At 36.0% G+C, this 24,347-nt stretch overlaps 1 protein-coding gene across 1 annotated transcript in view; it reads right to left on the minus strand.

The window, feature by feature from the left end:
* Positions 1 to 24,347, minus strand: part of LOC111064279 (E3 ubiquitin-protein ligase Ubr3) — a 144,680-nt gene that overhangs the window by 45,807 nt on the left and 74,526 nt on the right. Inside the window, 6 exon segments of the mRNA XM_039441147.1 lie at positions 5,150 to 5,309; positions 8,688 to 8,946; positions 11,946 to 12,122; positions 14,942 to 15,074; positions 20,345 to 20,490; positions 22,016 to 22,197. Of these exon segments, the coding sequence (XP_039297081.1) occupies positions 5,150 to 5,309; positions 8,688 to 8,946; positions 11,946 to 12,122; positions 14,942 to 15,074; positions 20,345 to 20,490; positions 22,016 to 22,197 (1,057 nt within the window).

Here is a 24,347-nt window from a genome sequence, read left to right on the forward strand (position 1 = left end):
GTTTTTGTTCAATGAGATAATATTGCCTGTCTTCTTGTCTGCGCTATTGTGTTTTATGTTATATACTATATTCATATAATTATGCTCTATTATTCTATATGCTTATACAGTAGTTTGACATCCATATTATTATTTATTCCCATTTCATTTCAATATCACATAAAATCTGTACTATATTCTATTTGTACAGCTATTTTGGAGACATGGTTCATTCTTCTCTCATCGAATTCTTTATTATCCATGTTGGGCCATGCATGGCAATTCAAATTCAACCCAAGAACTTTACATGAAACTACCCGGGAAAAATTTAGTTTTGGAGAGATCAAGTTTTACATGTTTTTTTCTTATACTGTAATTAGAAAACAACCAATCATTCCTAAATTCTCGAAAAAAGTAAGTTATTGGATAATATGAATGAATTATATTTCGTTCATGCTTCAACGAAAATTTCTGCAATAAAAAAATACTTTTAGTATACTGCAAGATTTCCAAGATAAGCCAATTCTCTGTTCACTTTTTTTTATTTACATTTACTTTCTTTGAAGTGGTAATAGGGTACAAGTATTCAATTGGAAGAAAGGTGAAATGCAAAAACTAATGTACAGTATGACACTGTACATTGTCATTGTCCAGGAGTGGTAACGTTGTGGGGGGGGGGAGATTGAGCATACTGCAATCAAATAAAAGTATGAAAATGAGGTGATGAAACACTAGAATATTGTCTGAAAATTCAGGTATTTATTGAAAAGTTATATTTTTAGACAATACTCTAGTGTTTCATAATGGAGAAATATCACTACATCTTACAAAAATCTGGTGTGGCGCACTCACACTACTTTCCTTGCCGTTATGAAAATTGATCACGTGACGCTAGTGTTCACGCGCATAAGAGTCTACTATTCAAAGATTTGAGACAGCTGGTGACAGGATAATAACGCTGGAGACACACGATGTGTGCTATCTCTTCATAGTGAATGATTTAATAGAATCAACAGTTGCCAACAGTTTGCAATTGAATAATCACATTTTCTCGAATTTCGAGCTTATTTTCAATTTTAGGTGAAAATGTTACTGAACATCAATTGTAGAGATTTTCATGCTCAATCTTTTCCAATCGATTTTTTTTTGTTTAAATTGTATCTGAAGCCTGATAATTGGGAATCTAAAATCAAACTTTGCATAGATGAGGCGGAGCTCCTGAAATTTTTACAGATATGAGACTTGTGGCAGTTGATAGAGCTTATCAATGACTATTTTGGGTATAAATTTGATCAAAATCGTTGGAGCCGTTTTCGAGAAAATCGCGAAAACCCTGTTTTTGACACATTTTCGTCATTTTAGCCGCCATCTTGAATTGCATTTGATCGAATTATTCGTGTCGGATCCTTATATTGTAAGGACCTTACGTTCCAAATTTCAAGTCATTCCGTTAATTGGGACATGAGATATCGTGTACACAGACGCACATAGATACACTCATAAACACACACACACACACACACACACACACACACACACACACACACACACACACACACACACACTACAGACCATACCCAAACCCACTTTTTTGGACTCAGGGACCTTGAAACGTATAGAAATTAAGAAATTTGGGTACCTTAATTTTTTTCGGAAAGCAATACTTTCCTTACCTATGGTAATACGGCAAGGAAAGTAAAAAACAGTATCTAAAGTCAAAATATGGTGAATAGATTGAAGGGAACAAGGGTACAAGGAACATGAAGCTTGATTTGTCAAGTGTTGAGTCCGTCAATTTCTCAGTTTCCCAGTTCTTCTAATTCGACAAGCTTTCAGCATGTCAAGTTTTTACATTGTCAAAAACTCATTTCGTTGAGTTTGAAATGTAGCAACTTTTCCGTTGTCAAATTCACAGTTTGTCGAGTTCTGAATTTCATTTTATCCAGGTTTTAGTCTGTCTACTTCTCAGCTTAGCTAAGCGACCATTTTTTTACATCTATGCCCTGCTGCCATTTGATAATATGTTTTATACAAAGTCTATCAAAACGAGGCCAAGACACTCGTGTTCCTTATGGAGCGGCCATTTTTTGCGGTTTTAAGGCGGTAAATTTGAAAATCCAATCTAATTCAATTTACTCGTGAGAAAATCATGCATTATGCATTTTAAAAACAATATTCTGGTTCAGATGATATGTAAAATCAGGTTTTCGATTTTTTAATAATGAAATTTCAATGAAAAATGGTTCAATAATCCATTTATTATTAAAAATTGTTCTTATTCTTGTAACATGTTATGATTCATAAGGCATTGGGACAAAGGGCTAACCTCAAAAACAGTTTGAAGTTCCCAATCATTTAAATCCTTTGACCAGTTATAGAATAGACACGCTGGAAAGTCTAGCCTCCTAAGTCAACATCTACTGCCGTATCGCCATATTGTGACGTCATCATCGGATAGAAAACTCTTCTGTAGTTTGTTTACAATGTTTTCCATAGCAGATTGTGTCTATTTCAGATGAAAGTAGATTATTATTCATGAAAATGGACATTATCTGCTATGGAAAACAAACTCTACAGAAAAGTTTTCTATCCGATGTTGACGTCACGATATGGCAGTAGATGTTGGCTTCATCGACTTTCAGTAAGAATATACAATGGGGCGTGTCTATTCTATAACTGGTCTAAGATTAAATCTAAAAATCAACAATTCAGTTCCTAGTTGGAATATAGATAATATTATTCTGTCGAGGATTTATTTACAATTCAAAGACAAGCAATATCCCTTGACAAAAATTACAAATAACACATCATGTTATGTAATGATAACAGATGATAAATTTGAAAATTGGTGAACTAGAATGTCCCATAAAGTGGCGATTTTGCAATGCATCACGGGATTGTGTCATGACCTGTATTTTATATACCTTGAATTTTAAGTACGACACTAGCGCTGCATGGGAGTCTATGCATTTTTAAGGTCTTTGGTTGGTTTGGTTAGTTTAGTTCAGGTTGGGTTACCTGCTTGGGTTGTTCAGTCTGATCGAGCGCAGCGCACTGAACACACATTTCGAGCAGATATATGATGAGGCTGATGACGTGTTCGGGCAGAGTGTGAGTGAGGGAGACCGCCTTGTAGAGGATGGTGAAGGCGAGCGCGTGGAACACACGGCAGCAGAGCAGACGTCGCGGGTCCGTGTAGGCCGCGTGGGTAGGGGTGGGGTGACGGTAGGGAGGCCACGGGGCCCTGGTTGGTGCCAGTTTGCCCGTTTGGTGCACGCTGAAACACAGAGACAAGAATTAGTTTCATTTAATTATTACAACTGAGCACACACAAACAAATCAAGGGTTAATGAAAGATTAGATTGGATTTAAGTTTGAGATTTGATGAAGAATTGAAATATAGGATACAAACTAGTTTAAATTAGTATATTACGGATGAAAGGCCGGTGAGTGTCAGTTTACATGGCCAAGCAGGATGTTTCCAGTCGAGTCGAGAGATTGATTAAAAGGTCCACTGAAATTGGTTTCCATCACTGAAATTCGTCAAGATGAGTTTTGTACCAAGTTTCTTCACATAGTTGGTCATCATTTCCGAGAGCCAAGTCACATGAGTCGATTTCTTGTTAACTGAAGCCGATCACTATCGACTACTGTGTATATTAGTGTGTTGTTGGGAGTGTAAGAGTGTATGAACGGCACAATTTCAGAGACTACCAGTGTCACACAGCTGCATGGGAAAGAACTACGTGGACTATCGGCTTGATGGAACAGTAAAAGTTGCCACATAAACGCCCTATACCATGGGATATCTACTTATGCTATCTTTTCTCTATGGTTCAAGCCACCAGCTGATTGAATTCAGTTCAAACTTTGACTGTGCAAACGGCCCTTAATGCAAGAAAAAGTGATTTCGTAAGGTTTTTTCCGTGAAGAGTCCCTCACGAGAAGGTCTAAATATACAGAATGTCCCACTAAAGGCGTAACAGCTGAATACCTCAGATTCTACATGAAATTTGCAACCAAAAATCTCTAGTAACATTTTCGTTAATCAACCTTGGTTTTTGAGATATAGGCCTATCAATTTTCGGATTTTTTCAAAAACGTCAATGAGAACTATCAGTCAAAATCTAGTTTTCTAAGGATATGGTTGGAAAGAGGAACAAATTTCCAATTAGAATTACATAATTAGTTCCATTGACGTTATTGAACTTTTTTTGAGCGTTCAAACTGTTTGTAATTTGGCTTTGAACTCGACGAATGTACTTTTTCGCCACACTGGACAGAAAGCAGCTGTTTTCCAGTCCCTACGTAGATCTGAAAGACATTGTTTGCAGACGACTCTCGTCTGACGTCAGAACAGGTTTCTTTCCGGCTAAGGCCAGAAAGAGTACCCTTTCCGGCCGCTTTTTGAAAATGTGTTTGGACAACTGTGCCATATGGTGCATTGTGTTCAGGAGGATGAGATCGGAAATTTCCACCCCACTTTGAGTACCCTACGACGTCTGGTTCTTGAGATATGAGACATCAAAGTTCCCCCCCCCCTCATAAAACATTCTTATTCAATTTATTATTCTTAATATAGCTGATGCCAAAAAGTTAGTCGGCTTCGTGGGTCACATGTATGCATCTATTTATTGCAAAGCTAGATGACAACTCTACTTGACAACATCAGCTGTTGGAACACAAAAGAGACCCACGAAACTGCCTAACTTTTTGGCGTCAGCTATACCTGTAGTGTGGTGAAAAATATTGTATGCGACTCTCTCAGAAAGGTGTTTACGGTATTCGGATAACATATTCCCGGGCTCGGCAAGCCTCGCCTGGGAAACTATCCTCATACCGTAAACACTAACTTTCTGTGCTTGTAGCGTAATATACTATTTCAACTTTGAGCACTAATAAAGTGTCCAAAAAAGGAACAAATTACATGAATCGTATTGGAGATTTCTCCTTCTTTCCAGCCATATCCTAAGAATTAGATGCCGACTGAAAGTTTTCTAGTTAATGACGTTTTGAGAAATCTAATTATTTAAAAACCAAGGTCGATAGGTTGGTTATAACAGAATTTTACTGGGCGTTTTTTCTTGCAAATACCATGTAAAACCTACATGGTCTTTAGCTGTTTCGTGGCACACTCTGTATTTATAGATTTTATAGATCGATTACTTACTGTCGGATATCTCTGAATTGATGACAATTGCCGGTTCGGGACTGAGTGTGATTGTGTTGACAGTGGTGCGTAGGTTATTGGAGAGCCAATCAGATTCGTAGAAACTGCCAAACTCCAGGTCATTTGCGTTCACTGAGTCAGACGCTGTGGCTGAGCACACCTGCAATCAAACAAGTCAACCAATGAATCAATCGAATTCATTCATTTAAACTGAAATCAATTTGTGTAAATTAAACTGTTTCTGAATAAATTACAGAAACTATTTCTGTTCAATTTACACAAATTGGTTGAGAATATGTAATATTATTCTGTGTTCAGTTCGACCAGTTTTCATCTGATTTCAATTTAACAAGTTGGAGTACGTCAATAATTACACAATAAATACCGTAAATAAATTACAGTTAAAAACAATTTATTTTGTCAATAAATTACACAAACTATTTCTGTTTAAATAATTTAATTTACACAAATTGGTTGAGAATATCTAATATTATTCTGTGTTCAGTTCGACCAGTTTTCATCTGATTTCAATTTAACAAGTTGTACATTCCTCAAGTTTGGAGTACGTCAATAATTTTCCAGTTATCAGTTTGTCAATATATTTAAGGTGTCGTTAACTTTTTATTTTTTAGATGTTCATTTCGTCTAGATTTTAGTTTTTAGTTAGTCAAGTTTCCATTTTATTAAGTTTTCATTTCGTCAAGTTTTTTTGCGAGCGGAGCAAGCATCTCCATATTTCTTTAGCGAGAAAAGAGAACTTCTTCTCATCTTCAAGTGAGCAAAGCAAACTTATCTACTTCTTCAAGCGAGCGAAGCGAGCATTTTTATAATTTATAGCAAGCTTCTTCTCATTTCTAAACGAGCGAAGCGATATTATAGATAATATCTATCTACATTATATCTATATTTTTCATAATATATATGAATGACCTGCCAGGGAACATTGAGTATGAGAGTACAAAGTGTTACATGTATGCCGATGATTCATGTCTAAATGTAATTACTGATAGCGAAATGAGAGAAACTGTTCTAGAAAAGAGGGTGGATCTTGGTGTAGAGCTAATAAACTTGCTTTAAATTTAGACAAAACACAGGATTTATCTGTGTCTTATGGAGCTCGACATTCACCAAATTTAGTCAAATTCCTAGGCTTCAACATACAAAGTAATATGAAGTGGAAGAGTCATGTTGATTACACTACCCTAAAAATCACAAGGGGTACTTTTATGCTCAAGAGACTGAAGGAGATAGTGTCTCAAAATATCCTGATTACTGAATGAAAAAGACTTAGAAATTGTCAAAAAGCCACTGATTTATTGATAATTAGAAAGACCGGTTTCGGTTATTACACCATTGTCAATCTCTGATAAATCAGTGGTTTTTTGACAATTTCTTAGTCTTTTTCATTCAATATGAATAATTACCACAATATCAACTTCTCAACTACACAAAAAGTGATCCTAATTACTGTTTACTATAGCTATGTACACTCTCATCTTTCCCATGGTACAATATTATGGGGAAACTACAAAGATGCTAATTCTTTGTTCATTTTACAAAAGAGGGCAATAAGAAATATAATTATGTAAAGTTCCACCCCTTACCTCTTTCATTAAGCTTAGAATTATGTGTTTACCATGTATTTTTATATTTCAATGTTTATTGTTCGTAAAAACCAATGTTATGTCCTTTTCTAGTCATTCTGAAATTCATTCCCACAATACCAGAAGTAAATTGAACCTGAGAAATGAATATTGTCGGTACAAATCCAGTCATGTGAGTTTAAGGAGTGTGCAATTAGATTCTTTAACCAATTACTAATAAACATTAGAGACTTGGCTGTAAAAGATTTTAAATTGAGAATTAGAGATTTTCTAATTAGAAACTGCTTTTACAATCTGAATGAATATTTCAGCTTTAATATGAATAATTTTTAAATTGTGATGAAATTGTGATATTATGTACATGTATAACAATGATTGTATTTTTATGACGTGGCCTATACTTGTTTTATACTTGTCGTTGGCAATAAATGGATTTGATTTGATAATAGCGGAGCAAAGCGGGTCTATCTAAATTTCCAAGAGCGTGGCGTGCTTCTTAAGCTGCGTACACATATACGCGCTTCCAACCCGCACCGAGCACGCTCCGCCTTCGTACCGCCCTCGTTCCTCCATCGTACCGCAGTCGCTCCGCCCCCGCTCTGCAGTCGCACACATCATGAACGTTACGGAAGATGTTAGATCTTCTCGCGTTCCCCGGTCGAACCACTGTTGCTCTGTCTGTACGCACCTTTACTTCTATGCGAGCGAAGCAAGCCCTGCTTCCATTTAATACAATATTTTATAAGATGTTCGTTGGTTGGGTTAGTTTAGTTTAGGTTAGGTTACCTGTTTGGTAATTATTATTAATCGAAAATCTCAATTAAATGCTGTTATTCACCCCGAAGACTTCTGCTACTGCAAATATTGACAACAGGGTAAACAGCTGGATGGAAATTCGATGAGCTCTACTATTCAAGATTATTTGTCAGCCCTTTTTGAATAGTGGCGCTCATTGAATTTCCATCTAGCTGTTTACCCTGTTGTCAATATTTGCAGTAGCAGAAGTCTTCGGGGTGAATTACAGCATTTTTAATAATAATAAACACAGAAGTAAAATTATATGAACGATGAACATAAAGAGGGAATAGAGTTAAATGAATTGAGATTCAATATACAAAAGTAAAATGATATGAACGATGAATCATAGGAAATTAGGAGAACTTCAATACAATTTGTCACAAAGTCATTTTAGTTATGACAACTTTGGGTTTCGATTAGTTGGAAGACTGAGAAAAAACATTATACCTCGAAAATAGACATATAGAAAATAGATGAATAAGCATTTATTTAAAACTTATAATTATGTAATAATTAATATGAAATTCTTCAAGTGAAATAACATATTTTTACAGATATTCTTCTCAAATATTAATTCAAAGTGAGCTCACTTACCGAATGTATTTGCATTTCCACTCTAAATTTAATGTATTGCTACTACACCTGCTCTAGAACATGGGTTTCCCATAGTTGAGTGGGTTAATTTCCGAAGAAATGCAATTTATTTATATTTGAAGTGAATTTAATATATTGTACTTTTGAATATTGTGTACATTTTATTGATTATATTGCTTATTTGTATATAATGAGAATAAATTATTATTATTATTATTATAAGGTAGGAAAAGATCCATGGAACCAATTCTTCTAAATTTTAGGTTTTATTTGGGATTGACAGGATATAGTGAGGTACATGTTATGGGTTTTTGATTAACATTGGTGTTTCTTTCCTTGTCCATCATTAAAAAAATCATAATCATTTTCTAGCTTCGCAACGTTGCCTAATCGGTTATTAACAATGTAGAAATATAATAAATATTCAATCTCAATTAACTATTTATTATATTTAGCATTGACCTAGGATTTTCGTTTAATAATAATAATTAATTCATTAGCATTTGAATAATTGTAACATCTCAGTAATTTCAATGTGTTACCTGTTTGGGTTGTTCAGTCTGATCGAGCGCTGCACACTGCACGCACATTTCGAGCAGATATATGATGAGGCTGATCACGTGTTCAGGGAGAGTGTGAGTGAGGGAGACCGCCTTGTAGAGGATGGTGAAGGCGAGCGCGTGGAACACACGGCAGCAGAGCAGACGTCGCGGGTCCGTGTAGGCCGCGTGGGTAGGGGTGGGGTGACGGTAGGGAGGCCACGGGGCCCTGGTTGGTGCCAGTTTGCCCGTTTGGTGCACGCTGAAACACGGAGACAAACATTTAGAATAAATTATAGATTAGTAGTAATTAAGGTTTAAATATTAATGTATAAAAATAAGGTATAATAACATATTTTATTCTAAAAATAAGGTAACCTTGTGCTATTCCTATCTCAACACATAGTCCGAACGGGAAGGGGCCTTTTGCAGGCGAGAATGATGTTTCTATGGTGAGGTCCACGTTATAATGACAGTGGATAAAGATAGAAAAATAGCTATGCCGATTCTCTGCATTAATTAATCATATTTCTACACTGTTAAAAACATAATTGGCACCGTTGTGGACCTAGAAAAGGATAGTACCACCGGCTTTGTCGAATGATAGACAAGGATAGCAAAACCAAAGTTGATCAAATACTGTCATTATAACGTGGACCTCACTATAGTCGAGGCGTCAGCCGAGACTAGAATTTCATTCGAGCACTGCAAAAGACATTCACGTCCAAGTAACGTACACTATTTTTTGTCGTCATAATAATCTAGAAAAGAATAATTGAGAAACGGAAAACTTTACCTCCTTGTGCTGACAATTACTACATGCATTCTATAAACATAACCTAGTTTACAAATTTCGAATCAGGAATTTCTTGATTGTAATTGACAAAACTTCCACCTGGAGCGCTAAAAGGCGGTTTTTGTACCAGTTTTGCTGTTCCTAATTCGGAACTAGGAAACATACTCGACTGTAAAGAAAACATATGATTTTATTGCAGTATAGTATGCTGCTTAGACCATTTATAGAGTAGACACGGCCAATTGTATATTTATACTAAAAGTCGTTGAAGCCAACATCTTTACTGCCAAATTCGCCCACGTTGACGTCACAACAGTTTGTTGTGTAAGTGTTTGTGGTGTTTAACTTACATTGTTGTTGAACAATGCATTGTTGTTAGCTTGGTTGTGACGTCAATATGGGCGGATTTGGCAGTAGATGTTGGCTACAGAGGCTAGACTTCCCAGCGTGTCTACTCTATAAATGGTCTAAGGTATGCTGTAATGAGAATCATGTTTATTTGCTACAATCAGCTGTTTACCGGCTTGATTTCATGGATGTAAAACAGTTGAAATTGAATGACTACGGCAAAAAAAAATATAATATGACATTTAAGCCTTCTTTTTTCTTCAACATAAGGAATTACTAACTGTAATAGAAAACTACTCCCTGTTCAGAATTTATTCATGGTATTGCTTGCAATATTCATTTCTTTTTTGCAGCATTTGTTTTCATTTCTATTGCAGTGTTCATTCATTTATTAACATTACATAATCCACAACTCATATACATGATCAGAAAAGTACCAACAGACTAGCCCAAAACCGTGCCATTTCCGAATTTCGAACTTTATCAATTCGAATAAAATTTTGAATTCTGAAAACCAGAATCTAGAATTAAATTGGATTGAAAACCGAAAAGGATTCAAATATCACAACTGTTACTCAGAACTTGATATCATTGTTGAATCACACATTCTACACAGTTTTATTCGGTAAACGACCATGGTTTCAAGTTGACTGAAAATGTGACCGGTGTGGTCACGTACCATGGTCGTGTACCGAATTTGACATACCTGTGTAGAATTTGACAACATATGTGTGTTTTTATTCAATTATGGAACGGTTCTACAATATCAATATGGAACGGTTCTCAATAATTAATTGAGAAAACTATTTACAGTGCTACCGAATTTCAATTTTAATTGATTTGAATAACGACAAATTTTCCTGATTAATTTTATCAATCTAGACTATCTACTAATATCCAATACGTTAGTATTACACATTGATATATAGATTTAATTGGAGAGTAGATTTTTTGACTTTGTAAATAGATGATTCTTATCTACAATATTTAGTTATAGGATAGCTATAGGAATAATTTAATATTAGATTATACTGACATGTCACCTGTCATTTGATTGAAACTTAAATTTTGACGTTTTTGTGAAATTGTGAATAAATAAATAAATAAATAAATATTGACAATGAGTCAGTCGAATTTTTGATATCATTAACTTATTTTGAAACCAAAAAACAAACCCAAACTTACTCCTTAAATCACAGCACATTTGTTACAGATGTTCACTGTTAAAAACTAGTGCTTGCTTTTAAGAACAATCGACTGTATTATCATAGCCATCTCTAATACAAGGCCCCGGCCTACGATATTGCAACGTCGCAGTGTAGGCCTAGAATCTAATACATGATTGGTGAAAAAGATCAGCTGGTATTTTTTAAAATATTTTTCACCAATCATGTATTAGATTCTAGGCCTACACTGCGACGTTGCAATATCGTAGGCCGGGGCCTTGTATTAGAGGTGGCTATGGTATTACATATTCAACTACATTATCATCTATATAAATAGAAATCGAGCCTCAAATTTTGACATTCAATAACTTTTTATGTGTGCATCGAATTTGATGATTTTCTAAGTTGTGTTCGTTATGTTCAGGACCAGGTTTATGGCCTATCAAATTTATAATCCGACTTCAGGACTTTTTCCTACGGTCCTTCAAAGTTTACATGAAATACTTATGGGAGAAGATTTGTGAGCTGGCCACACACAGAAATAGAAATCAGCTGTTATGATGATTTCGTCATACAACAGCCGTCGTGAGATAGTAGACAAGAGTGTGTACTGCTCCATAACCGCCCATGTATTTTATTCTAAACGCCCCGACTAAAAACAAAATGACTGTTGTGTGTGTAACCAGCCAACAGTGCGGCCTCAGGTTAAATACTTACATGCTCTAAAGACATTGCTTTGTTTCGAACAATTGTGCTGTCTTCGGTGTTCAGAATTAATTGATTTTTAGTAAATTATTTATTTTGCAGTTGGAAAATTATCTATATAAATAAAATGCCGCATCGCTCCTCCTCAGGTGTGCATCCAGCTAAAGTTTGTCATGAGATGCATTAGACTATTTGGCGGTACGAAGTTCGCCGGGCCAGCTAGTTATTTGATATAATTCTACTCACTGTTCAGCATATCTGTCCATAGATGTCTGGAAGTCACGCCTATGCACTGCCCTGAGTAGCACATGAAGAGGGTCGTAGATGTGCTGCCAAACATGTGCCTTGGGTACATACATGCCCTGCTGCATATTGCCGCTAGCCTCCAGGTTGGGCGCTCGGTAGTCGGCTACTTCTGCCAACCTGACAAATGCAAAAAAAAAATTGTTATCAATTATTGTGTTTCAAGATCATTAACCTTCCGGCAGTCGCGCTGTTGTAAAAAGTACAACACTGTCATTTTTTTGCTGCACAAAACTATTGAATGGGGTGGTGTCAGTGAATGAGTCACCTATGCATTCCAAAACTTCCCCCATCACACCACTGAGTTGCAGTATCAACCGAGCAATGGTTCAGTCTTTAGGTGCCATTTAGTCACCACAGTGCATGAGATAGGGAAAGACTGTATACGGGGACTGTAAACGAACCAATAACACAGAATTGATGGCTTTGCTTGATGTACCTTATTGGGCTATGAAACGGTAATCATTCAAATGTTCATAGGCCTAAAATAATCCAAGAAGATGGAAAAGTAACACTTGGAAAATTGGATTTTGTACAAAATACAACACGCGACTGCTCGTGTGATTGAGTAGGGCGCGACTACCGGAAGGTTAAGTTGCGTTTCCTGTAGTCGGACACTTCTGCCAACCTGACAAATGCAAATTAATATTGTGAATCAAGAGCTCAAGTTGTGTGGGAGTGCCTCAGACCTGCGAGATTCCAGATGTGCCAGTGCTTAATGCAGACAAACTGGGACAAGTGAGACGTTGTGCCGTTTATATTATTGTCACAGCATCGCAGACTGATACACAGAGTCTAGTCAGCTACACCCACACTAATTATACTGCGTACAAAATAACTTTTCTTGTTGTCATAATTATGAAACTGCATTAAACCTAGCGCCGCAGTGCAGGATGGTTTCTCACAGCTTGGCGTTGTTGTCATTTGAGATGGGTGTCTGGTTTGGAAGTGTTTCGATCGCATTGCAGGATGACTATTAACGGTTGCCGGAAGCTCAACAGCTGGGTTTTTTCGTTATTTTCCGTGATAGAGAAATTATGATTGCAGATTCGTTCTCAGCGACCCCAAGTTTAGCCTGAAGGCTCAGAATGTCAACAATGTTTTTAAATAATTAAAAATCATCATGAAAAGTCATTAATATGGTAGTACACGACGTTTCTGGAAACTTTTTACTGGTGACTGGAGTTTATAGGCAACACAAAAATAAAAATAATCGTCAGAAAGAAAACTGCTGATGAACGCGAATAAGACCGTCACACCATTGTTCTATTGTCTCGGCTGCTTGGCTGAGCCTGGCTGGAGGGATCAAATAACCGACTGGTTTGATCTTTCGTCTGTCCGCTAGGCGGAACTACGCCGACCATTGCTGGGTGGAAGATGTTACTGCGGCCGCTCGCATTCCCACCAACGCTGCTATTATTTGCTGTCTCAACGCCTAGTCCGAGTCAGACAAGCATCCAGCCTGCACTGCGGAGCTAGGTTAAGGGAGCAACGCTACCGCAGTATATGACACGTCAAAGTTTAATCTAATATAATCCTACCATCCTTCATATTTCAACACAAAAGATTTGACATAACATACATTGATCAAACATCAAGCAACAAGGAAGTCTGCTAATCCGTAAGGACACAATACAGGAATTACCTGAGTGTTTTTTTCAAGTCCTTCAAGCCCTCAATTTCTCTTATGTGAGATGGAATTGAATTGAATATTTTAATAACTTTTGACTTGGGAGGAACATGCGCAGGAGAGAAAGCATACAATGGCGGTGATGTTGCAGTTCTTAACCGGCCAGCATTCTCTAATTTCTAGTAAGTATTCAAGCGCTCTGAAAGTTTCCTCTCTGAAAGCCTCAAGTCGACTGACTCTAATCGACAAATTGTCAACTGCGCTTCTACCTATGACTCTATGTATCACTGTAATTGGCTGATCTCCCTCCATCTCTCTGCGCCGCATATTCCTCCAGGTTAAAAGTTATTTTGTACGGAGTATAAAATGTTTAATTGGGTTTTAAAAGGAAAGGTTAGGGAGGTTAGGTACTTTTCTGAAAGTCGTGTAATACCATAGAGGAACAATAGCGTAAGTAGATATCCCATGGTATAGGGAATTTATGTCGCAGCTTTTACTGTTATCTCAAGCCGATTACTGTCAATTATTGTCAATTTTTACTGTTTTGTTGGGGTGATAGTGTATGAACGGCACAATTTGAGAGACTACCAGCGTCACACAGCTGCATGGGAAAGAACTACTTGAACTATCGGCTCGGGATAACAGTAAAAGTTGCGACATAAACGCCCTATACCATGGGATATCTACTTATGCTATCGTTTCTCTATGGTAATACTAAATAATTGAATAAATGAAAAGCACATGGTTTTGCCAACAGCAACGAGTGTTCCTTCTTGTACAAGTATTCAACGCCTCCAGATTTTTACCGAATCTCGAAGGTTTAAGAAATAGGCTTTGAAATCTGAATAAACTGTAAACGAACATTGAATTGAATCCTACAACTCTTAAAGTGCGTACAGATATCGCGCCGCGAACATGAGCAATTCACTTTTAATCAGCTGATTATATCTGTATTTTTACAAAAACGGTAAGATACTGATGTAAAAAGCTTGGCATCAGCTGATTAAAAGTGAATTGCTCATGTTCGCGACGCGTAAATCTGTACGCACCTCTAGATGTAGAAATGCAATTTCTACAATTTAGATGTGCCTCTAAATCTTGACTTAGATTTAAGGCACACGAATCTGTCATCAGAATTGCGAATACTCCATCAAATTTATTATTATTTTGGCTCTGATCGGGTTTGAACCGGGATCTCCAGGTTGCTACGCAAGCACTCTATCCACTAGACCACGGATCACTCCTTGATTCTTTATTAAAATGGTATTACATTATAACTTTGTGCAAGGGGGAGTAAGAACACACTGACCTGGCTTCGAAATCACGTGACTGCGCCGTGCCACACCTCTCCGGCATCAGTTCCATGAGCTGTGAATGAGTCTTGTCACCCATGCAGAGTAGGGTCACCATTTCCAGTTGAGAGAGGAGGCTCGAGTTCACACCTGTCGATTAGATCACATCAGATTAGAACGGGTTTCATTTATTCACGTACAGTACAAGTCCTGTGGCTTTCGTCCCTCCATGACATTGGGCCATATGAATGAAGTTGAGCATTTGCTTATACTCCTAAAATATGGAGCATTTTCTTCATTTTCTATGAATAAACGTGAGCAAAACCTTTTGCTCATGCTCATCAAAAAAATAGTTTCAGCATTTGCTCAAAAGTAAAAGCTTATACTCAAAATTGTATGAATAAACTAGAGCATTTGCTCAACTTTTGAAGCAAATGCTTCAAAAAGTGAGTCTAGTCTAGAGCAGCTTATCACCTTTTGCTCATAGTAAAATGGCTCAACTAATTCGTATGAGGAAGAGGAAACTAAACCAGATACGATCACAACCAATAGTTGAGAACTATAAAACTCTTTTTAGATTCAACGATGATACATATCACCATTATTCCTACAAAAGGATAAATACAAAAGATAGCTAGCTACCTGATATAAAGATTGCCATAACAAAACAGGAAATAGGGATTCAAGAAGATGAGAGTGTAGACGATTATAAGAAGCTATTGATATTTTAAGAATATGCTAAAGATTATTATAGAGATGACATTTTTTCACGCTATTATTTCAAAATTCTAAACTCAACTAACCTAAAACTCTATTCATGAATAGAAAAAAGAGCAGACGACGCAAACACAAGCGGTGCACCCTACTTGCATATTTAGCGCTTCCGTGAGCTATAAAAAAACAAATTAAGGCTACAAAAGCGAATCAACTGATGAAAAATCTTTAAAATACGTGAGCATTTGCTCCAGAGTTCAGGAGCATAAGGTAAGAGTATAAGGTAAAGCTTATTCATATAAAAATGAGCAAATGCTTTTGCTTCTACCTTTTGCTCATGAGCAAAACCTTATGCTCCATGCTCTTGCTCATGAGCATTTTCTCTGGTTTTATTCATATGGGCCAATGCATCCGGCTAATCAGCTAAAACAAATTCAGCTATAGTGAGCTGCACGTTATAATGTTTGTGTAGGAAGATAGGAGTAAAGGGTTGCCAGATCTCAGCCTTGCCACCCAAACAGGCTGATACTGGTATATCTGATTAATTTTACTGTTCATTATTGTTGAAAATAGTTAATCATATTTTATTTGTCAAGAAAATATATTTTTTAAAGATGTAATAATTAATTTTCATGATTGAGATTAAATATTTTGTCAATTAGTTGAATTTCTACATTGTTGATAAACGATGTGGCAACATCGCAATGCATGAGAGAAATAGCGCCATCTGCTTTGCCAATGCTTTTTATAGTCGTTAGCTGTTACAGGTTTATTGATGTAATATTACCTATTCATTCTCGTTTAAAACAATCAATTATATTTTATTAAGCAAGAAATTATACTTTCGAATAATTTCATAACAATTTTAATTATTAAGATGAGATATTTTGTTAATTAATTATTAACTCGACATTGTTAAAAGATGATCTGGCAACAGACCAAAGGGAGAAAGAGATAGCGCTATGTGCTTTGTTGAATGATAGACAAGGATAGCAATACCATTGCTAATCACACACTGCCATTATAACGTGGACTTCACTATACGTATGGTTGGCGGGGCAATATTCACGGCTTTGCAAAAACATCAGGCTTCAGAGACCCTATAGTGAGGTCCACGTTATAATGGCAGTGTTTGATTAGCAATGGTATTGCTATCCTTGTCTATCATTCAACAAAGCATATAGCGCTATATCTTTCTCGCTTTGCTCTGTTGCCAGATTCAACAAAGCATATAGCGCTATATCTTTCTCGCTTTGCTCTGTTGCCAGATTGCCTTTCAACAATGTAGAATTAATAATTAATTAACAGTATATTTCATCTTAATAATTGAAATTTATTAAGAAATTATTGAAAAGTATGATTTCTTGCTTAATAAAATATAATTGATTATTTTAAACGAGAATGGACAGTTGATATTACATCAAAAACCTGTAACAGCTACCGACTATAGAAAGCATTGACAAGACAGAGGATCGGCGACGTTGTTCTCTATATTTCTCCACTGCCATTATAACGTGGACCTCACTAAAGGAGGAAGCTCCCTACACACAGAGATTCTCCATGAATGAGAGAGTTGCAACATAATATTACCAACAAATGGAAAGAGCATGTTGAACGAATGTCAGCTGATATGCTGTGTTGTGCTAAAAGGACGTAACTCCAAAAAGCTCCTTGTGTATCATTTCAGATGCAACACGTTGCTTTTGAGAAGAAACAAAAGAGCATCTGTTGCTGATGGGAAGATAAATTGAAGCTCATTGTGTATCTTTTCAGAAGCAACACGTTGCTTTAGAGGAGATACAAAAGAGCATCTGTTGCTGATGGAAATATACATTAAAGCTCCTTGTGTATCTTTTCGGATGCAACACGTTGCTTTTGTCAAAATACAAAAGAGCATCTGTTGCTGATGGAAATATACATTAAAGCTCCTTGTGTATCTTTTCAGATGCAACACGTTGCTTTTGAGAAGATACAAAAGAGCAGCTGTTGCTTATGGAAAGATCAATTGAAGCTCCTTGTGTATCTTTTCAAAAGCAACACGTTGCTTTAGAGAAGATACAAAAGAGCATCTGTTGCTGATGGAAATATACATTAAAGCTCCTTGTGTATCTTTTCGGATGCAACACGTTGCTTTTGTCAAAATACAAAAGAGCATCTGTTGCTGATGGAAATATACATTAAAGCTCCTTGTGTATCTTTTCAGATGCAACACGTTGCTTTTGAGAAGATACAAAAGAGCAGCTGTTGCTTATGGAAAGATCAATTGAAGCTCCTTGTGTATCTTTTCGGATGCAACACGTTGCTTTTGTCAAAATACAAAAGAGCATCTGTTGCTGATGGAAATATACATTAAAGCTCCTTGTGTATCTTTTCAGATGCAACACGTTGCTTTTGAGAAGATACAAAAGAGCAGCTGTTGCTTATGGAAAGATCAATTGAAGCTCCTTGTGTATCTTTTCAAAAGCAACACGTTGCTTTAGAGAAGATACAAAAGAGCATCTGTTGCTGATGGAAATATACATTAAAGCTGCTTGTGTATCTTTTCGGATGCAACACGTTGCTTTTGTCAAGATACAAAAGAGCATCTGTTGCTGATGGAGAGATTCATTGAAGCTCATTGTGTATGTTTTTGGATGCAACACGTTGCTTTTGTCAAGATACAAAAGAGCATCTGTTGCTGATGGAAATATACATTAAAGCTCCTTGTGTATCTTTTCGGATGCAACACGTTGCTTTTCAGAAGATACAAAAGAGCATCTGTTGCTGATGGAAAGATAAGGGTAACCGTCCACTGGAACCGTATTCAACCGATCCGTTCGGCCGTTGGATCGGACGAATCTGCCGGCCGTTAATTCGGCCGAATATGGTGTCGTCCATTGGAACCGTTTATGTCAGTCTATTTCAGTAGTTGGCTGAACTATTGAATATTGAATTAACTACTACCTTAGCCACCAACATTTTTTATCAATGATTATATTGAGATTTTGAAAATTGAATAAATAATAAATACAATAATCGTACCTTCAGATCCTATTTGTTCAGTAATCTTTGTCTACAGATTCCTTTGAACATCATGACGATGATATCTTTTGTCTCGCATATCCATCCCACAATGGATCATGCTCTTGAACCAATCTCATCAACTATTCATTGTCCATAGTTACAAACTTATAAGTCAGAACAAGTTCAAAAAACAAAAACAGACAAGACTGTGGAACAATTTTGAGGTTAGGATGATGGTGTCTCAGCTCGACTTCGTCCGGATAGAGCCGGAAAATCCCATTCAATTCGGATTGAAAAATTGATCGGCCGTGCACCGCCGTATGAACCTGTTGCAATGGACTAGCATCTATAGCTTTCTTTGTTGGGGGATCGTTCGGACGAGTTCGGTAGTTTTTGGCCGATGCTAGTTCGGACGAAATCGGTTCCAGTGGATGGCCCACCTAAATTGAAGCTCCTTCTGTATCTTTTCGGACGCTGATTTTGAGAAGATACAGAAGAGCATCTATACTGCTTATGGAAAGATACATTAAAGCTCCTTGTGTATCTTTTCGGATGCAACACGTTGCTTTTGAGAAGATACTAAAGAGCATCTGTTGCTTAAGGAAAGATACTTTTTCAAAAATGTTGGATGTTTTGAACGGATAGTATTGCAGTCTATAGTGAGGTCCACATTATAATGGCAGTGTACGATTGACAATACTGTTGCTGTCCTTTTCTATCATACAACACAACAGATAGCACTATCCCTCTATCGCTTTGCAATGTTGTCTATTTGCCAGAATATTTTATATTTACTTTTGAAAGTGACTGTACAAAACTGAACAAACCATATTCTCAGCCGCCATTTTTTTTCTTCATTCTATCAAAATACTTGAGTACACAATCTTGAAATTGATTTAAAATAATGTATTTTTGAAACAATGAAATAATTTTTAAACATTACCGTATGAGAAACACAAATTAAAATACCTGAAATGACATTTTAAAAGTTGATAACTAACCACTCTAGACTTCATCCATGCTTCAGTTAGCCTACCCGTATAGTTTAGAGCTACTCTTACCGGTATAAATAATATTGAAAAGTTATTTCAGAATTAATCCATTGAAATTATTTATTTTTAAAAAGGATTCCTATTTTTCTATTATTTTACAAATAAATTGGAATAGAATACCTACCAAATAACTCAATTTCTGTTGTTTTGAAATTCAGATCAGTGTATCACAGCTTTTTAAATTAGCCGCCATTTCAGGTTTGTATAAAAATAAAAATCTGATCTCAGTTATGGAAGCAAATTTTTGAATGAAATTATAAAAAAATATATTTTCTTGAGTAATTTGACTTTAAATTGATTATTTTATCAGGGAAATGATAATTATTATTGGATTAAATTTAATGGGATGAATTGAGTAACAGCTGTGTACAGTCAGTGGCAAAATGGAGAGACTTGGCAACGTTTTTCTCCTATCTTTCTTCACTGCCATTTTAACGTGGACCTCACTATAGTGGCCCTCTGCCGATAGGCAAAGCTACAGCACTCGGGGACTGTACTTCTCAGATTGGTGGCATTCAAAAAAAGTTGCACACCTCTCCAACATAGACAGGGTCAATTTTTTAGTGAATTATTATATGATTATCAATTCAATATCAACATCATTAACTTGTTTATATTTTGTTGGATATTTTTCAAAAATAAAAAACTCACCCAAATTCGTTCTTAGACTGACAAGCGAAGCCAAAAAGGTGAGGCAACTCTCGAGCATAGGGGTGTCAGTGTCTGTTGGATAAGCACCTCCAGAGCTGGACGAAGCCGATGGGGTTGAAAAACTCAACCAGTCGTTGATGTGAAACCTGGAGACAACGAAACAGTTTCATCAATAATTAATTTGAAAAAGATACAGTTTTTCTTATGTGTTTAGAGAAACTCAGCCACTAATTGATATGAAACCTGGAGACAACGGAACAGTTTCATCAACTCACCTATATCTTTTGAAAATGTGACTATAAAATTTGGGAGAAGACCACTTTTGGGTCATGCCTTTTGCTTTCTCCCAATCATTGCTATATGATTTGTAATTTTGTCAATTATTTCAGTAGTTCAGATGTGATGATGTTTCATTCGTGTATTTCCGTCACATACATGTAAAAGCCGGGGTTTCCTTAATCCTATACTATTAAACGAACAACTTCTGTTTATATGTTTTGATGTTTATATGTTTGTATTTCACCGGATCTGAAAAACGGCTCTAACGATTCTTGCGAAATTCAGAACATAGTAGGTATATAATATAAAGATTCGATTGCACTAGGTCTCATCCCTGGGAAAACTTGCTGAAGGACATTAAAAGGATAATTATTATTCATCCTTGGGGAAACAGCTGATAATAATTATTTTGTCGTCTGTTGGTGATGGAAGTGAGTGAGCGAGTTCATGTGTGTGGGACTATGTCAATATTATGACTCAGCTGTTGAACTTTTGTAATCATTCAATCAGGTACTTAGTGCCGGTTGCAAAAAAGCCGGGTTATTTTCAATCCTGATTAATTTCAGTAGATCCATCTTTTTGAAATTGTCTTCTCTGATTTGGTTCACGTGAAGTTAATCAGGATTGAAATTTAACCGGCTTTTGTGCAACCCGGCCTTTGTGATGGAATTTTTTAATTCCTCTGGGAATTAATCTCAATTCACTGTGATTAGATAGAACATTTCTGTATGAACTATGAATATTATTATAATTTCTTCTTTCATAATATTTTTTTTATGCTTTTGTACTCCAGAGCGAAGCTCGGTCCCCAATATTTATATTAAATTTGACAAAATAACATGATCACTGCTTATTTGATTACTATCAATGAGAACCACCCACTGTAAACGAACATATCTAAAGTTTGACTCTGAAACCCACCCAAATCCTGCTACAATCATCATTCTACAAGACAGTTCCATGCTTTCATTATCTCATGACAAAATAACATGATCACTGCTTATTTGATAACTATCAATGAGAACTACCCACTGTAAACGAACATATCTAAAGTTTGACTCTGAAACCCACCCTAGTATCTCAAGATAGCACTGCAATTACTATTCTACAAAACAGTTCTGAGGCTAGGCGCACACCAGTTAGTAAAGACACTTTCAGTCACAATACTTCACATAGTTGCTTATAAATACATGTCTAATTGCAATGTCTAATCAGTGTGAGTTGCGCCGCAAGCAACTATATGTGAAGTATTGTGACTAAACGTGTCTGATAATGTCTTGTCTTGTCTTGACTGACTGGTGTGCGCCTAGCCTAATACTCTTCATTCATTATTCCATGAATAGAATGAACCATTAATGAGATTGAAACCAACTGAATCAGATTAGTACTCACTTGTCAATGACAGTTTGCAGGAAAGTTTCGGCTGGCAGTTGCGTTGCACAGATTTGCAACAGATAGAAATCGCTGTCGACCATAGAGTTACAAAAATTGCACTGGATATAGGTCATTGCCTGGCCCTTGATTTGAAGTCCGTTTCGTACCCACAAGCCATTGAGGATCTCGTAGAAGGCAACCTGGAAAAGAGGGGAAATATTTAAACCATATTTAAATGATACAGTATCACCACACATGATACAATATTGTATACCTTACATGATACAATATAAACACAATATGATACAGTATAATCTCAACTTGATACACAACACCATAATTTGCTGTGCTTCTAGTGGAGAAGATTGTTTTAATAGTCGGATCAAAATATTGCAAATTAATTTTTATTTTACAGTTTTTGATTGATTGATTGAGTACTTTATTTATGTAGATTACAATATATACTGTCTTATACACTTATATACAATAGCTTACAATACAGCAAAATTATAGATGAATTTACATGATATAGACTAAGAAAATAATTATTGAACTGTATATGATATGAAAAAGCAATTCAATTTGTAATATAATAACTATAGATAATAATTATATTGTTATGCATCTACATAAATTGGCGGAGCTTTGGACATATCAGAAATTAGAGTTTCATAGAGGAAATTAGAGTTTCGGGAATAGAATAAAAGAAATGAATGCATTTATAAAAAAATCTGGTGTGGCGCACTCACACAACTTTCCTTGCCGTTATGAAAATTGATCACCTGACGTTAGTGTTCACGCGCATCTCAAGTCTACTATTCAAAGATCTGAGCCAGCTAGTGACAGGACAATAACGCTGGAGATACACGAGGTCTGCTATCTCTTCATAGTGAATGATTTAATAGAATCAACAGTTGCCAACAGTTTGCAATTGAATAATCACATTTTCTCGAATTTCGAGCTTATTTTCAATTTTAGTTGAAAATTTTACTAAACATTAATTGTAGAGATTTTCATGCTCAATATTTTCCACTTGAATTTTTTTGTTTAAATTGTATCTGAAGACTGATAATTGGGAATCTAAAATCAAACTTTGCATAGATTGGGACTTGTGGCAGTTGATAGAGCTTATCAATGAGTATTATGCAGTAGATATAAATTTGATCAAAATCGTTGGAACCGTTTTTGAGAAAATCGCGAAAAACCGTTTTTTGTCAACATTTTCGCCATTTTAGCCGCCGTCTTGAATTGCATTTGATAGAATTTGTTCATGTCGGATCCTTATATTGTAAGGACCACAAGTTCAAAATTTCAAGTCATTCCGTTAATTGGAAGATGAGATATCGTGTACAAACACACACACATACAGACCAATACCCAAAAACCACTTTCTTGGACTCGGGGGACCTTTAAACGTATAGAAATTTACAAATTGTAGTACCATACTTTTTTTCGGAAAGCAATACTTTGCTTATCTATGGTAATAGGGCAAGGAAAGTAATAAATAATTTATTGCAATTTGCAACACAATCATCTGCTGTGTATCATTCACTGGAAATGTATCATGGGGAGTTGTCTTTGTGTTGCTTCCACAATGATAACGGGTTGTGAGATAATAGAGAAACAATAATTTCACTCTTTGCAAATATCATAGACGGCAACAGAGAGAGAGAGAGTGAGAGAAGAGAATAGCAAATGGCTAAGAAGAAGAAGAAGAAGAAGAAGAAGAAGAAGAAAAGGAGGAAGAAGGAGAGGATGAATGGCGAAAAGAAAGTCCGTTTCTTTTCAACAAATGTGACAATAGCAGTGTTGCCTCTCTCAGCTTGAAGCCAATTGGCAAATATGTTGCTAATGTTGACAAATATGGATATGCATTGGAAATTGACGCTATTTTAGCTCCGTGTGAGTCATAGGCGTGCGTTAAATCGTTGTGTTTCTTTGCTCCTGTTGCATCAGATAAAGAATTTTTTTTAGAAAATATTGATGTGTTAAAAAATTATTAATTCTTTTATAATAAATATCGGGGCACCGAGCTTCGCTCGTTATTTATTTATTGATAAACAGAACACAATTCTTTAAAATGATTAGGGAAGTACTAACAGGCACAGCCCAAAACTGGGTTTTCCCCGAATTTTGATTTATACACTATAAATAGTAGAGAAAGTAGGTTATGTTCCATACACTTGAATTCAGATTCAACTTTCTGTTCAAACATTTGAAAACAAAAAATTATAATCTACAAACCAAATTGAATAACAAAATAACACTCACTAATCACTTGAAATTGTCAAATAATGATCAACTTTGAAAATTATGATATACTCTAGTTCAGGAGGATTATCATGTCATG

Source organism: Nilaparvata lugens, chromosome 14 (assembly GCF_014356525.2).
Source record: "Nilaparvata lugens isolate BPH chromosome 14, ASM1435652v1, whole genome shotgun sequence".
NCBI classification, from domain to species: Eukaryota; Metazoa; Arthropoda; class Insecta; order Hemiptera; family Delphacidae; genus Nilaparvata; species Nilaparvata lugens.